Source organism: Acanthochromis polyacanthus, chromosome 9, assembly GCF_021347895.1.
Source record: "Acanthochromis polyacanthus isolate Apoly-LR-REF ecotype Palm Island chromosome 9, KAUST_Apoly_ChrSc, whole genome shotgun sequence".
Taxonomy (NCBI): Eukaryota; Metazoa; Chordata; class Actinopteri; family Pomacentridae; genus Acanthochromis; species Acanthochromis polyacanthus.
Genome location: NC_067121.1, coordinates 16,978,589 through 16,995,630, shown reverse-complemented (window position 1 = coordinate 16,995,630; position 17,042 = coordinate 16,978,589). Strand labels below are relative to the sequence as shown.

Genomic DNA, 17,042 nt, shown 5'->3' with positions numbered 1-17,042 from the left:
CATGACATAAGATCAATGGTGAAAGAAGGGACAACAAAGATACAATGACAAACAATGTATATGTTATTCATGGCAACAGCCATGATAACTGTACTAGTGAAGTGTTACCTCAGTCTTGGCTCCTTCACTTGGGGGAGCATCAGTGGTTACCTCTCCTTCACTGTAGTCATAGAAGTCACTATACTCATAGTTAGTGTACTGCAACAAAAAAGTCACAGGGGACATTCAATTAATTCGTGCATTCATGTAAATAAAGCAGTACAATGCCTAAAAGGCATACTGCACACTATTTACATGGCATATGAGAGCTTGTGTTTAAACCTCAGATTTAAACCAAATCATAAATAAAATAAGTTGTGTCATCATGTTATTTTAGAAATAACATGGTCCAATGACATATGGAAAAAATTCACATCCATATTAAAAAACCTTATCATTTTGCATATGGATGAATGCAACATTCCTTGATACTTTCCCTTTTTTGAAACTCCCCAAGCTTCAGAAGGGAGACGTTCATGTGTATAACTAAGCAAACGACAAGTAAGACTCTTGTTTGCTTCTAACCGGATGTTAGAGGGTTAATCCGATGCCAGTGAAAACTTATCTGTGTCTGCTGCTTAATTTGTGCCCCGCGGCTTTCATTAATGGTGCTTTAAAACAGAAAACTCAAGCTGTCTTGAGTTACTACATGTTGGTAAATAATGCGGAGCATACAGAATACAGTAGCAGGGGGTAAAACCACTATTATAATATACCAGTAAAAGTGATTAAATGATCAAAATACTGTCTATGGAAAAACAATGTTTTAAAAAAAGGCCTCCAAACATTCCACTAAGACAATTTGGACTGCTATGTTGCAATTTACATTTGCTATTTACAATTGGGATTTAATTCAAAATGATCCACCAGACAGGAAACATCATATAAAACACCATGTGAGGGCTGACTGTGCTGGTATGTAATTTGGGAAATGCAGTTGATCATTTCCTTCACCAGAGTTAGATGAGAAAATGGATACTACTCTTATATCCTGACATTAAATATGAGGCTAAAGCCAGGAGGCTGTTAGCTTAGCTTAGACTAAAGGCAGAGGGAAACAGCGAGGCAGGATACCTCCTAAGATAAATAAGACCGTCCACCAGAATCTCTAAAACTCTCAAATTAACACATTTCATGTTGCGTGTAAAATGTAAAAAAATATATATATAAAAAATTAATTCAAAATTGCGTATTTGCAAAACTATACCACGCAAAGCCAAGCTTCCCATCTTGTGGCTTCCGTTTCATCATTACAGTACAGACTTCTAATGATCTTCTCATCTAACTCTCAGCAAAAAAATACAATGTGCATTACGTGTTAAACTACTTTTTTAACTGAACAACGTTGAGGGTCCTTTACTGGCAAACTTCCCAAAACCCACATGGTATTATTCAGTTTAGTCACGTCAGTCCTTTGTAAGAAAACTTTTAGTTTTCCTTATGCTGTCAAAACAGAGGCGAGGTCGATTAAGTTAACAGACTAGCTCCTGATATGCAATACTCTATCAGCACAGGGATAAATATTAGTCCCTGGACAACTGCTAAGCTCATAAAAATAATACGAGCTCCACAGCTTGCTGCAATGCTGGCCTGGTCTCTGTTCAACAGCCCAGAGAGAGAGAGGTCATAGAAGAGAGCAGCCCTGGCCAGACCAACTAGACTGACGGAGCGAAGGAGAGGGTCAGAGAAAAATACAGAGAGAGGCGGAGAATGAAGCAAGATTTATAAAGATTTATGGCGTTTGAAGGGCTTGGCTGAGCTGAAGGCCTTCACCACAGACTTGGATGAAAGATGTAAATACTGAAGTGCACTCATGAGAAAAAGTTCCTCCTTCCTCCTCGAAACCAGCTGCAGACATGGGACTGGGTGACAGAAAAAGCAGCATGGTTTAGCTAAGGAGTATCTTCAGAGGCTATGGTCCCCCCACATTTGAGGAATTGCGGAATTGTAAAGGTTGAGCTTAAATATACAGAAGGACAGAAAAAAAAACAGTTTGCTTTGAGATTTAACCTTTGACAACAGTCATTTGTCCTGTTTTTTAGCTGTGCAGGAGTAAATTATGTTAAATTACTGAGTTGGAATGTAGAAAGAACATTCCTGTTACAGAACCCAACGATGAGTAAACCAGATTTACAGTGTTCTTGAAACAAAACTGCTCCCTGCTCTCCATTTAGAATTGACAAGCTCCTTGTGTTGTCACTGAAAAGTAACTGGATGATGAAACAATATTTTCCAGGACTGGTACCTACCGTACAGCCAATATTTTTGAATAGAGAACCAGCTCCTGATTTCTTTAAAAAAACAAAAAACAAAAAACAAAAAAAAACAGGGATCTAAAGTCTGCTTTTCCAGGTACTGGAAACCTAGATGGGGAAGGAAAAGCTTATATTTCCCTGGGAGTCTGGGCAGAGCCTGCAGAACTCGTTAGTAATATAAATCACGGGGCCACTCCAAAGTGGGCTCAGACTTTGTGGCAGGGAAAAAAACAAAAGTTTCCAGTCTGAGCTCATCAGTTATTTGGTGAAATACTGACGGAAAATGTCAGCCAGCAGAAAGGCTTGAACTAGCAAAAATAACAAAAAAATGAAGATGAAAAAAGAAAAGTATAGCCTTAACACAAAGCACTGTATTTCAATTAAGAGATCAGGCCATAGAAGCAACAAGTGATGTTTTGCAGCCAGTGGCAATAAAATTTGTATTTTCATATGTGAGCACATTACAGCTATTAAAACACAGAGCGTAGAAAGAGACAGAATGAAGCTGGCATAGAAACTTTTTACAAATCTGTCTCTTTCTGAGTACTTCTGCCTGGAGGGATATTTGTAAAGCTGTTAATGTAATTCGTCAAAAATATTTTGTCCTTGTTTATTTCTGGAAGAATGAAAAAGCCCTGGTTTTAAGTAAGGCAAATACTCAAAATGGAATTTGGGAAATAGGGAATTGTGATGTGTGTAGCTGGCTGATTCTGAACAATGCCTACCATCCAACTTTTAATCCTGAGCCTAAAATTGTCCCTTATTTTATTTACTTTACTCACCCTGTTGACCTCCTCAGTTATCACTTTAATGTGAAACTTTAAACTATTTAGATTTCACTAAGAAACTGAAAACTTCGTAGGGTACACTGTATCTCACTTTGGTATTTTGCATCTTGTTTTGGTAACCTGTTGCAGTTAGTTTTGACAGTGTCTTCATTTACTATCACCACAATTAGACCCATGTGTGGATGTTAGCTTGACTCATTCTGTCTGTAAGTGTTTTCCACTGTAGAAACACTGCAGAAAGAGACATTTTAGAGCTTTTTTGTGCACTTTCCGATGCAAAAGCTGCCCCTATAGAACCGCTTTCAGGCCAATTTTAGAGGGAAATAAGGGCTCACCCTAGCTGATGGTCAATGCTGATTGGGGATATATATATATATATATATATATATATATATATATACACATATATATATATACACACACACACACATATATATATATATATATATATATATATATATTCTGATGACTCAGAATGTGCTGTATAGCTCTGTGGCCAACACTTCCTCTCTGAGAGCCTGAGAGCTCTTCCTGATATATTTGCTCCTCCAAAGCCTGAATCTGAGAGCCGAGCTCTTCCATCATTCGGTGTTGCTTCTCAATGACCTTTTTGAGTCTCTGCTGCTCCTCTCTCAAAGTGTTGTTTTCTCCTCTAAGCTTCTAGATATCCAGAGAAGGGAGTCTGGCTCTGTCCTGAAGGCCCTACTGCACAAGTGGTACAACAAAATAAGGAGGAAATGAGAGGAAAAACCTCTTAGACTAAACAGTGTAGTATTCTACAGTTTATTCAGCAAACTTCCTGTGGAAAAGTGAGATTTGACATTTCAGTTTGACTCTTATGCCACCTTATCTTTCATATTGATCTACTTCATTTTGATCTATTAAAACATCCCATTTACTACTCTTACTTTTATTTTGCTTCCTAGCTTTTTCTAAAAACATCCAAGTCTGAAGGCCTCTTTCCAAATTCCTGCAGTCATCCTCCCTAAATCTCAAACTCCCATATTGGCTCCTTCCCTGTTTTCCCCTTTATTCCTTCACTACAAATACTCCTCACCCCTCCCTCTCCCCAATACAACCATGTGTAAAATCCTCCTTACTCCTTCGTCCTCTTTTCCTTTTTCCCCCTCCTTCCCGGCCCCCCAGACCCCCCCACCACCCACCCCCATACACACATACACACATACACACATACACACATACTGCACAGACTGACCACATCCTCAGGTTCTTGGGCCTGGGGGGTGTCGTGATGGTTGGGGGTTTCACAGTCAGGGCTGTAGTGTTCACAGTAGTCATAGGCTGCACTGGAGTCTGCCACTATCAGCAGTTGTTGGATGTCACCCTGGAAGAAGAGAGCAGCAGAAGTCAAGTCAACAGTTTTCACAGACTACAAAGTCACAAAACAGGAAGCATTTTTCTTGACTGCAAATTCCCAAGTCAGAATTTTCTTTCCTAATTTACATTACCATAGGTTAGGTCCACAATAGGGCCATCAGTGTTGTTTATATCAGCTTAGTTTCTGAGAAATTAGGTTTTTCCAGTTTGGTTTGGCAAATGTGTCCAATACCCGGGAGCTTCAGCCACCATTGCTACTGAGAAGAGGCTAGTCAGTGGCACAAGAAAGAGCTGATCAAACATCATCCAGTTGCAGCTGAGAGTGAAACACTATGAGCAGCTTGATTCAAAATCAAGGCCATTGTTTGAAACTGTATTGTTGGGTCTCAAATCATCAGCTTTCAACCACTGATAGCTACACTTGACTGGATATAATTGCAAATGTTCCAGAGGGATTGTAATGAGAATTTCTGCATATATTTTGTTAATAGCAGGCTTTGACTTTTGACTGTTCAGTCACAGAAATTTATATTTCTGTGACATTTTTTGTACTTACAGTTTAACTGTCAATCATTTACAACCGCTAATGAGAAAAATTACCGTGACTTTTACTTCCAAATAATTTCTTGCTGTCTTACATTCTCCAGACATCACTCACTCACACTGTCCATTTCTTGTTTATTTCATTGCAAATTGAAACCAAATGTTAATACCCATGAAGTATGCACTCACTGCTTCTTGCTCGATTTCCCCAGCTTTGCACTAGCATGGTGATAATAAAATCTGACAATAAAACAACAAGGCAGATGCTGTACAGTACCAGAGGCAGTGGTCTCTTGACTATTAATTCCTTATAACTTTATGGGATGAATCAAGGCTTTAGGGGAGTCTGTAAGCTTTTAAAAAGAACTATTGTACAGTTCCCCTCACTCAGCCATTAGGGACGGCAAGTCCCCTTACACCGCAGATAAATAAGCAAGGTCTGTACTTATCTGAGGCCGTCTGTTTTTCATGAGCCTTTGGAAAAGGAAATTAGATCCCCGCTCCCAACCCTTCCATCATCCAAAGGCTCTTTTTCCATGATAGTCTCCTAAGGAATCTCTAAACCAGGAACTGCTATGCCACTGATCTGGAGAATGTCATCTACACTCATCAACCATACAAACACCTCAGCTGACCTTTTAGAGACTCCACCTGGACTAAGAAACAATAAGAACAAATAAACAGGAAAAATAGCCTAAAAGCTGTGCGAAGGTGAAGAGAGGTCACAATCAGGGTGGCCCCTAAAGAAGAAGCACAAATATGCAGGTTGCATTAAATTACAGGAGACAACATCTGTACAAGCTTAGATTTCTGGAAAACATTAGACAATCACCGGTCTATGCTTGGGCTGCAAAGTGGAATAGTGGTTAGCACTTTCGCCTTGCACAAAGAAGATTCCCGGTTCAAATCCCGGGGTGGGCTTGGGATCTTTCTGCATGGAGTTTGCATGTTCTCCAGGCACTCCGGCTTCCTCCCGCAGTCCAAAAATGTGCTGAGGTTAATTGACTATTCTAAATTGCCCGTAGGTGTGAATGTGAATGTGATTGTTTTCTGTATATGTAGCCCTGTGACAGACCGGCTACCTGTCCAGGGTGTCCCCTGCCTTCACCCGAGTCAGCTGGGATAGGCTCCAGCCCCTCCGCGACCCTAATGAGGATAAAGCGGTGTATAGAGAATGGATGGATGGATGGATGGTCTATGCTTCCACCATACATGACCAGTATATTTCAACAGTCTACTGAAAAACCCAAAGAACAACCAAAAGATATAAAGACATTTGACAAATGGATTAAAGCAGAGCTATTCAGTAAGCTTCAGTCCATCTACTGTTGTGAGCAGTTATACAGCCATGGCCATAAGTTTGGACACAAGTACCATGACGCTTGTGAATCTTAGAAAATACCACAAAATTGTCACTTACAATACAGTACACAACTCCTGAGAACTATATTAAGTTTCATATTTAAAAAAAACATCAAAAGAGTTTGGTGTCATTTTGTTATTTTTACCAAATTCGGTTGTGAAAGTACAGCATTTTTTTTGTTATTTTCTTCTAATATTATGTTTTGGGAACAAAGTTGTTCCAATTGTTGGAATTTATTGATAATATTATATCCCTTGTTGATTTGTTGACTAATTAAACTGGTGCTGTCAAAAAATATTAGTTATGTTCTGTAATAGACATCAAAACATACATAGTAAGTCATGCTGTGTCCAAACTTATGGCCATGGCTGTACGATTTAATCTCTATTCAGGTTTATGTAACTATAATTCACTTACAGATCCACCTTCCTGCAATTTATAGCGAGAATTCCATAGTCTCAATGATCTAGTAGTGGCAGGAAATCTTTACAGTGCAGATTTTCCTGGTGTGAAAAGAGTGGTAGGTGAGTTTCCCTCGTACCTGTTAAGTGAACACAAACTACAAAGACAACCAGATCTGACACTGACTGCACTGCAACTACTACATGTCGTCCTCTTTATAATTTGGAACATATGGACCCAAAGCCAAAGTACCAAACAGACAGGGCATTTAAAAACAGACACAAATCTCTGTCTGCTTCTTCCTCTCTGTGTTCTCCTGTGTGCAAGGACAGCAATTTTTCAACTCGTTCTTTCTCACTTTTTTATTTAAAGCTAAATTTGTATGTGTGTAAAGGAAAATCAAAGGTACTGCAGAAAGCAACAACAAACTCACAATAACAAGTAAATATGCATCCAAAAATGCCATACAAACCATGAAAAGACCACACATTGGGCCCATTTATAAAGCCAGACACTGATTTAATCATTCCCACACTCCCTGATCGCTTTCTCATTCCTTGTCCCTCCTCTACTTTGCATCTTTCTTGTCTGCATCTCTTTTGTTGATGTTATTGTCTATGTTGCATTGCACATCTCTCTGGCATTTGTTGAGGTCTCTCCTAAGAATTACAGGAATGATCTACAACAATGCCCTGGATTTGCTCAGAGTTGGCAGAGACATAATGGGATAAATCATCTGTCTAGGCTGCACTACAATCAATCTATTAATGGGTCTTTGTGCATTGTGCATGTGTGTGTACAAACAAGACGCCCCAACACATGTTAACCTTCATCTCATAACTGTAACAACAACCATTTGTCTGAGCACATGAAAGAACAAACTGAAAAAGATGAGACACTGATGAAAGAAAAGTAAAGTCTAGCCTATTATATTTTACCCGCAGGCAAACCATTTGCTTTCAAGAAAACAAAAAAAATTAAACACAAGATTATTTTCAAATAACACAACCCTGTTCCACATTTCACTTTAGATTTTTCCCTAAGAGGTTTAACAGCAATAAGACACTGCTGGATTTTCTTTGGGCTATGTGGCCACATTGTCTAGTGTGAGAAGTATTCCTGTTGACTCATAACTGTGACTCGCAAGGAGCAGAAATCACTTAAGAAAAGTACTGGCACACTGATAAACAACTAATAGTGGGCAGAGCTACAAGTCTTCAACAGACCATAAAATTTCTCAAATGCAAGCTTTTGATTGCCACTCAGAGATTTACAGATATGGTGGGATTGTGATGAGGCGAGTACATGCCATCTGATTACAAGCATTTAATCTATAAATATTAGGTACATGGTTGACCTCAAAACTTAAGATTTTGATTAGATGCATACAGCCCCTGATGGCATCAGATCAGAGATGGCGGGAGATGTAGGGATTTTCCAATCTTGCCTTTATTGAACTAATTTGGAAGCATAAACAAAAATGTAGTTTGTTTTGCACTCCCCAAAATTAAAACCATACTTGATTTAGATACTTCTATCAACATCAGAATATAGATTACTGGAGGACACAACTTTTTTTTTTTTTTTTCAAGTCTGATGAGCAGAAATTCATCTCAGGTTGCTTCTTTTGCCTGGGTTGGCAAGAATTAAAACCATCCATGCTTTTACTCTAAACATGGTTTTGGGATAGCTGTTCTTTTTTCCTATCTACTGTGTGTACTCAGCCTGAAGGGGTGTACTAAGTTGTACTAAGCTGAATTGAATTATTTGGGGCTGTATACAAACGAGCAGAAATGCCACTTGGGAACATTAAATTATGCAGCAGTAGTTTTACATATGGTACAAATTCAAGGGACAAATCTGCCATTCTCCACAAAAATCCCCATATCTCTGATTGTTCTTAAAATAGACTTGAATGTAGCCAAATGCATCAACACAAAAACAAAGTATTGGTCAGTTGACAGGTCAATTAACCAATCAGTCACTGGTTAACTGACTGACTGATTTGTCAGCTGTGAAATCAATTCACAGCTGACAAATCATTTTAATCATTTTCAAGCAAAAATGCCTAATATTCTGTTGTTTTCTTGTATATCACTGTAGATTGAATATCTTTGGTTTATAGACCGCTGAATGGGCCACAAATGATTCCATCTTGCAGGCCTACCCAACAATATACATAAACGATGCATAGTTTCTACTCATGCCTTAAAACTAACATGTAATTATGAAGTTGAAAGATTATTTTTCGTGGCCAGGTGTAGCGAGCGCTTTGCTTTTGGGAACAGCTGGGGGATATTAATACACCTGGAAAACACATTTAGAAATGTGTCGAAAGCATCTGCAGTTTGACTCAATAAAACAGAAATGAATACATGCAGAAGATGGAGAAAAAAGGCTACCATAATCACTAATTATATGTTTGTATAGTATATATTGACATCTTGTCTTTCCTAAGACATTATTTGGGTTACTCGGGATAATCCACAGGCATTGCTTTAACTTTGTTTAATCCACTGGACTATTTTGAACTAAAGAAATAATTCTAATAAAATCATTACCCTGACCTGTCTGTGTCACTAAACCTTTAGCGGCACCGTCAAGGCAGACCATGCCTTCTAAAATCAGCAGTTTCATAGCTGTTACTCCTGCAGATGTTTTGGATTTTATAATAGATACTCAGTAAAATAAACCGCTTGTGGCCATAATTTACTCCAGTATGTTCTGTACTTTGCACACACCTCTGAACAATCTTGACACAACAAACCGACTTTTGCAGAGAGCACATCTTGAAAGATCCAAAAGACAGATGGAATTTCAAAACTGTACAAGGACAACAATTAACCAAGGAGCACAGAGGAAGAAAAATGCATAATACTCTCCAGATTTCTCCCAGTGCTTTATCAAATGCAGCCTTTGTGGTCAGCACAGGGATAAAGTTTCTTTTCAAGCACTGGGGGCATACAAATATCTTGCACCCTTCGAATATTAAAACATTCCGCCTGCCAGTAGCTCACAAAACTGTTGAACTGCTTGAACCATCTGCTTCCTTGTCTGCCTGCCATTGTTCACTTCTCTTTCATTGCATCTTTTTCCTCACACTGTTCTTTTCCATCAGCAAAAGTTTAAAAGAAAAAACAACCTTCGGTCCATTACTTCTTGGCTATGTTGGGACCATTTAGTGAAGGTCAAAGAGCAAGGGGCAAAACATTCAGATAAACAAAGGCCTCACTCAGAGTGAAAAGTATTGCAGAAACACAAAATATCACATAGGCACTGACTGATGGCATTCTCATGAACACTAAGGCTAAATCTGATTATTCCCATTTCACAACACCAACTGAAGCATTTTGTGACGAGTACAGGAGGTTGAAAGTGAGTGAAGCAGATGAGAAACAGCCATGGCGTTCCTCTTCCTGCCAGCTCAGCCATAAACACTGATTCACTTTAAGTCTGAGAGCCTTCAGACCCTCGTTAGATTCCTCTGCCAAAGACTGTCCTGCTTGAGGGACGGCATTTTGGAATGATCTTCTACACAGTTATGACAGAGACATAAACAAACTATCTTCACCTCTCTCCCCCGCTGTCCTCCTCCCAGACACACACACACACACACACACACACACACACACACACACACACACACACACACACACACACACACACACACACACACACACACACACACACACACACACACACACACTTTTGTTTCTGCATACATGTGAATAACAGCACACATGTGAACAGATGGGCTTGCATTCAACACAAACAAAGAATCCCACCCAATCCTTTAAAGTCTGAAAAATTAGATATGCATTAAACTGAGACGAGGAGATGATTTCACTTCAAATATCTTGTGACTTTTATTTCAAAGAAGAAATAGCAAAAAAAAAGAAGACATTTGGCGACCCGTTCAGGGAGCATATCTCCTAAACAGCTGTGCAATCCCAGCCAAGACTAAGCACACACTGCTCATATTTTCCCCTCGCCTTCACTCTTCCCTTTGCTTCCAGCTTTGACACCTGCTTATGCAATCTACTGCAGTAAGGTAGCCATGTGCTCACAGCTCAAATAAGCTTTTAGAGAAAACGTTTATCCCCATGACCAGTAATTAAAACGAAGCTTGGCATGCAAAACAACCACAATGTCTACATCCCTTAGGTCCAAGATTATTTTGAATAACAATTTATTAACAAATCTATTTACTCATTAGAAGATAAGCCAGAGAAAAAGTCTCCATGTTTCTACCAAGTTAGGTTTAGACATAGGCCCAAAGAAAGACCTAGTTACAAACTTTAAAAAACTAAACAAACAGAAGTTCAAAGATGACAGTAGGTAGGTAAGGTTTGGTGTAGGGACATAAAGGCTGAGAGGTGACAAAAGACATACACTACTGTTCAAAAGTTTGGGGTCACCTAAGCAATTTCATGTTGTCCATGAAAACTCACACTTTTATTCATGTGCTAATTTAATTGCACAAAGGTTTTCTAATCATCAGTTAGCCTTTCAACACCATTAGCTAACACAATGTAGCATTAGAACACAGAAGTGATGATTTCTGGAAATGTTCCTCTGTACCCCTATTTAGGTATTCCTTTAAAAATCAGCTGTTTCCAGCTAGAAAAGTCATTTACCACAATAACAATGCCCAGACTGTATTTCTGATTCATTTGATGTTATCTTCATTGAAAAAAGCTGCTTTTCTTTCAAGAATAAGGACATTTCTAAGTGACCCCAAACTTTTGTAGTGTAGTGTATGTCTACTATCTAATAGTAGCCAAGTGCACCAGAACATTTGAATTTAATGGAACTGTGTATCATTTTGGGAAATGGTGCTCATTGAGTAGATTTGTATCACTCTAATAGAGTTTAAACGCTTTTAGAGTTTTATGGAATGAGGTGCTAAAGCTCGAACATGGTGGAAACAGGGAGAAACAGCAAAAAAAAAAAAAAAAAGTATTTGTAGCACTTGCAAAACTTCAATTTAAACAGTATTGTAAGATGTTTCAGGGGGAAGCTTGGTCTGTTACTGATTCTAAATGAACAGATTATTCATTTGCACTCCCGAAGTTACTATTGTTATGTTCGCATTTCTATTTATGAACAAATTAATCAACATTCTTCAACAAATGAGCTTTAGAGGTTGTAGAAGGCAAATTTTTGCTCTTAGAAGGGGCTCAGAAAAAGCGGTCTCCCCTACTTGCAGCCTTCATATTAAACTGAGCTGACTGCTTCCTAGCTCCACACTTATGCACTTACATGAATGGAATCAATGTTCTAAGGTAACTCTTGGGTAAAAAGTATTTTTCCTCAGAAGTCAAGCTTTTATTTTATTCTGGCAAGTCGTTGTCAATATGTCATCTCCACCAGCTACCAAGTAAAATTGGATGAAATAAAAATGATATAAACGCATTTTTTTAAATAAAGCTTTGAAAGACGTGTTCCCAGAAATTGCTAGCAGAGATGCTTTAAATGTCCACAGTGCGTTTATTGAGATAATACTGCTAGCAGTGCTCCAAAAGTTTCCATAGCACTTCGAGGAAATCATATTGTTATTTACCTGCAACAGCGGTATATTTAGAGTGGATGCCAAAGCATAATCCAACAAGCAAACCCTAAACCAAACATATGGCTCACATCTACTTGCAGAGCTGTTTTTTTTCTGTTTTGTTTTTGTTTTTTGCTATAGGAACCAACACTTTTGCAGTTAGTAAGATCTTTTACCATTAACAGTGCAGCTTTCCCACACATGGCAATTTTGCAATCAACAGATCTATGGTTATTAAACATGAAGTGGAAATAATTGCAGCCTATATTGCTGCAGCTCTAGCTGGGCCACAGCAACACTGCTATTGTCTGATACACTGATTAAAACCACCTTGCAATGTGCAAAAAGTTTAAACTTGTGGAACAAAAGGAATCACTTTCTCTGGATTTTAGAGGAGCAAAACAAATTACTCTGTAATTTAATACCATTTAGAGTAATGTATGTTCAAACAAAGAGCACTCACAAAAGCCAAATGGCTGCTCTTAAAACAAGTTTAAAAATAGAAAAGGCTTGCAGAAAATGCTAAGTCTACTTTTATCCTTTTCAATCTTAATTACCTTAATTACAGAACTAACACTAATCACTGTGGCATTCATTCTAACACTCCTATTGCTATAAAGATAATTTAATTTACTATAGTAGATGTGATATGTGCAAAAAATAAAGCTGTAAATCATACTGTCTCAGCTCTAATTGCCTGTATGCTTAAAATCCTTATCAGCTTGCCAAAAACAATAAATAGAAGCGGCATCATATTTTCAAGTGGCTTCACTGTGGAAATTCATCTCTAACCTGGAGGCAAACATTTTGCAGGCTGTTTTAGTTAGTAACATTCCATATGCTGACATCAAAGAGAGGCTATTGTCTTCACAGCTACCATTCAACTCACATTTTCCACTGAGCACAAAACTACCAGTGCTAAAGTTGGTAGCTCTGATCTAATAACCACCAGATCAGGAGGGAATTCTGGTTTTACCTGATAGCCACAGCTATTGATGGAGTAATATGAAATCTTCTTACAAATAGTGGGAAAACACATGCAGCTTAAATAACTCACTGTCTTGTATTGGCAAATGAAGACTAATAGAATTCTGTTTATCCTATTCCAGTTAAGTATTCTAGGAAAACCAAGCAGCATCAAGAGAAAAAGCTTGCTGGACAACGTACTCTACGAGGAGCCGTATCACAAACATTGCCTATGTCGCTTGCCAAGTACACTAAGCCAATATCGTTATTCTATTGCCAATAAAATTCACCCTTCACTATATGCTGAGTTAATAAAAGACAAAATGTCTGCCCTGAAAGCATTTGGACTTAAAGGATTACAAACAAACATTGTTCTTTTTTACAATGGTAAATGAGATTCATTGAGACTAAGACCACATGCTTTTAATTATATCCAAGTAAAACAACAATGAAGAAATCGCTGGCATGTAGGTACGCTTTCTGCAAATTCCTCATAACGCAATCGTTTCGATCTAGTGGTGAATGTCTTCATTGCATTTATCAAAGTCACTTCTGTGTAAACAGTGGAGATAAATAAAGTGTTTGAACACAGATATCAGTACCAGAGGTATCATGAATTTAATCTTTAGAAAGATGCATCAAATTTAAAAACCCGTTGAAAGGAATGACAGCGATAAAGTTACCAATATAGCATTGATGGTATTTGCACTACCGTTCAAAAGTTTGGGGTCACCCAGACAATTTCATGTTTTCCATGAAAACTCACACTTTTATTCATGTGCTAGCGTAATTGCACAAGTATTTTTTAATCATCAATTAACCTTTCAGCACGATTAGCTAACATAATGTAGCATTAGAACACAGGAGTGATGGTTGCTGGAAATGTTCCTCTGTACCCCTATGTAGATATTCCATTAAAGATCAGCCATTTCCAGCTAGAATAGTCATTTACTACATCAAAAATTTCCAGACTGTTTTTCTGATTAATTTAATGTTATCTTCATTGAAAAAAAATTGCTTTTTTTTCCAAAATAAGGACATTTCGAAGTGACCCCAAACGTTTGAGCGGTATTATCCGTTTTTCTCCCCATAAAAACCGAAGAAAGCATTAAAGCAGCAGTTCCACACTTTGAAATGTTTTTTAGACAATTTCTTTCAAATGTGGATAAAAACATTGCTCCCACTCTCATATTTGCATGTTAAGTAACAAACTAGAGCCAGGAGGGGGTTAGCCTACTTTAAAGTCAAGACTGGCAGGACAATAGTGCAAGAGTAACTCTCTCTAAAGTTCACATCTACCAGCACCTAAAAAGCTGGTAGATTTTAACCTCCCCCAAACACAGGCAGAATTATAAAACAACTTTAATTGTAGTTTCATGGACCGTTAACTACTGTAAAAATACCATAACAAGTTCTCGGCGGCCAGTACAATGATGACAAGTATCACACTAACCTCTGCTTCAGTGCTAACATTGACACAACAGACCACATCTTGGCAAATAAACAAAATAAGCACATTTTTCAAAATGTCCCTATCCGTCCTTTGAATCAATTCACACCACAACCATCACAACACAGACAGCTTAAGTTAGATGAGAAAGGATTCCACATAGCCGTCTTACCTCAAAGACCTCCTCATCCAGGATTCTGGTGCCGAACACAGTAATGCCGTCTGTGCTGATGACGGCCTGGTCGCTTCTGGCAAGTGGCCTGGTCACCTTTTTCTTACAGTCCACAATGATGGTAACATTTTTCTTTTCCACACTGATTGCTACACGATGCCATCTGTAGAGCAAAGGAGGAGGTCAGACATGTAACAAAAAGCCTTTTCCACTTCCTATTTAAGAGAACTGCTGTAGCTAAAGGAATTGTTTAATATTGTGGGAAATATGCTTATTCCCTTTCTTGTATGGAGTTGGATGGGAAAACTGATACTGCTCTTGTATTTATAAGATTAAAGCTACAGGCAGCAGCTGGTTAACTTGGCATCGCTTCCAAGACCTGAGGCACAAATAAACAGCTAGTCTAACTCTGTCTGAAAGAAACCAGCCATCCATTCTCTATACACCGCTTTATCCTCACTAGGGTCGCAGGGGTTGCTGGAGCATATCCCAGCTGACTCGGGTGAAGGCAGGGGACACCCTGGACAGGTAGCCAGTCTGTCGCAGGGCTGAAAGAAACCATAGAATGTATATAAAAGAGGCCTCGACTTTGGCATTTGCCATCTTCCTCTTTTGAACTGGATGTAATGAGCAAAGGATGGATCTGACTGAGAAATCAATGACCTAACATCACCCTAAAACATATATTCCTTTAAATGGGACTATTATTTAGGAAATAAACACCATGCTGTATTCAAAAAGTCTTGAAACTGTGAATTAAGATGATAAACCAATAGGAAAATGATTAGGTAAGCAGCAGTAGTAGAGAAGTAGGTCATTCTCTTACAGATTTCAATACAGGTCAAAAAATTGAATGTCGCGGAAATGTTACTTTCTTTTTTTGGAGGTTAATTAAAAAGGTAAACTTTTACATGTTCCGTATTCATTATATGAAACATAAAATATTTCAAGCCTTGTTTTGCTTAATTTTGAGAACTATGATTCATATTTTCTCATGAAATTCATTTCAATATTTCAATTCGAGTTTAAGTAAATTAAATGTGAGCAGAATTTGTGTCAAAGTTCAGAGTTAGCTTTGGTTTATTCATAAGCTCATATAGAAAGGGATGGGTACATTTAATTTGTGTCAAAGCTACATAATTTGCAAAACTGTAACGGAAAGCTAGTATTTTACTGTAGATTTACACTGTAATGTTTTTTCCCCAAACATAATTTATTAGAGACAAAAAACAGCCCATGAAATAACTTCAAGGCCTTTCAGCTAGCATTAATATGAATGATTGATGGCAACTTTTAACACTGATCTTTAACAGCTTCATTGGACAACTATGCATTCTATGAAGACTCTGCCCATTACTGCATATCACTATACCGCAGCAGTAAATAATTCAGAAACACAAAAGCTGTCATAAATTGTTGCCAGCCATTTATTTGTCATTACTGTCTGACTTGTTCCAAATGATATTAATGACTAAACAAACATATGATGACAATAAATGGGCTGGATTGTGTGTCAGTTCACCAGGATAGATCGGTGAAGCATGTTTTGAGTGCTTGAGAAAATACTTTAACCAGATTGGTTTTGTTAAGCATAAAATATGACCTATAAATCTTGATAAAATGATCAAGATGGGCTTCAAAATGTTCTGTTTTGTTTCTGAGCTGATCTCACAAGCTTCATAATAAATTCAAGAACTAACTACACAATGGGATACGAAAAAGCAAAGATCCAGAGGACCAAAACGTCAGACACCCACATCTGCCCTCCAGTATATTAAAGCTTTCTAGAGTCACTTACTTGCCATCAGCAAGGTTGATGGAGCGGAATAAATGGTACTCTTCCGGGGCAGGCTTGCCATGCTGGTCATCATACAGGAATATGGGGGTACGGCCTAACTCCACACCCAGCTGCTGAATGCCTTTCTGGTTGTACACAGACAACAGGAAGGACTGGAGGCCAGGCTTGATGGTAAACAGGATAGAGAAATCTTCTGGGAAAACTCCCCCTGAAGGTGAAACAACCAGCAGGCATGTAGGTCGGTATTTCATTGAAGATCAGCAGATATGTACACTACCATTCAAAAGTTTGGGGTCACCTAAGCAATTTCATGTTGTCCATGAAAACTCACACTTTTACTAATGTGCTAACATAATTGCACAAAGGTTTTCTAACCA

General features: G+C 38.3%; 1 protein-coding gene across 1 annotated transcript in view; it reads right to left on the bottom strand.

Moving 5' to 3' along the window:
- The window catches only part of LOC110964492 (collagen alpha-1(XI) chain-like), a 96,979-nt gene that overhangs the window by 69,428 nt on the left and 10,509 nt on the right, over window positions 1-17,042 (bottom strand). The window contains 4 exon segments of the mRNA XM_051953671.1: window positions 109-198; window positions 4,299-4,427; window positions 14,868-15,030; window positions 16,666-16,873. Of these exon segments, the coding sequence (XP_051809631.1) occupies window positions 109-198; window positions 4,299-4,427; window positions 14,868-15,030; window positions 16,666-16,873 (590 nt within the window).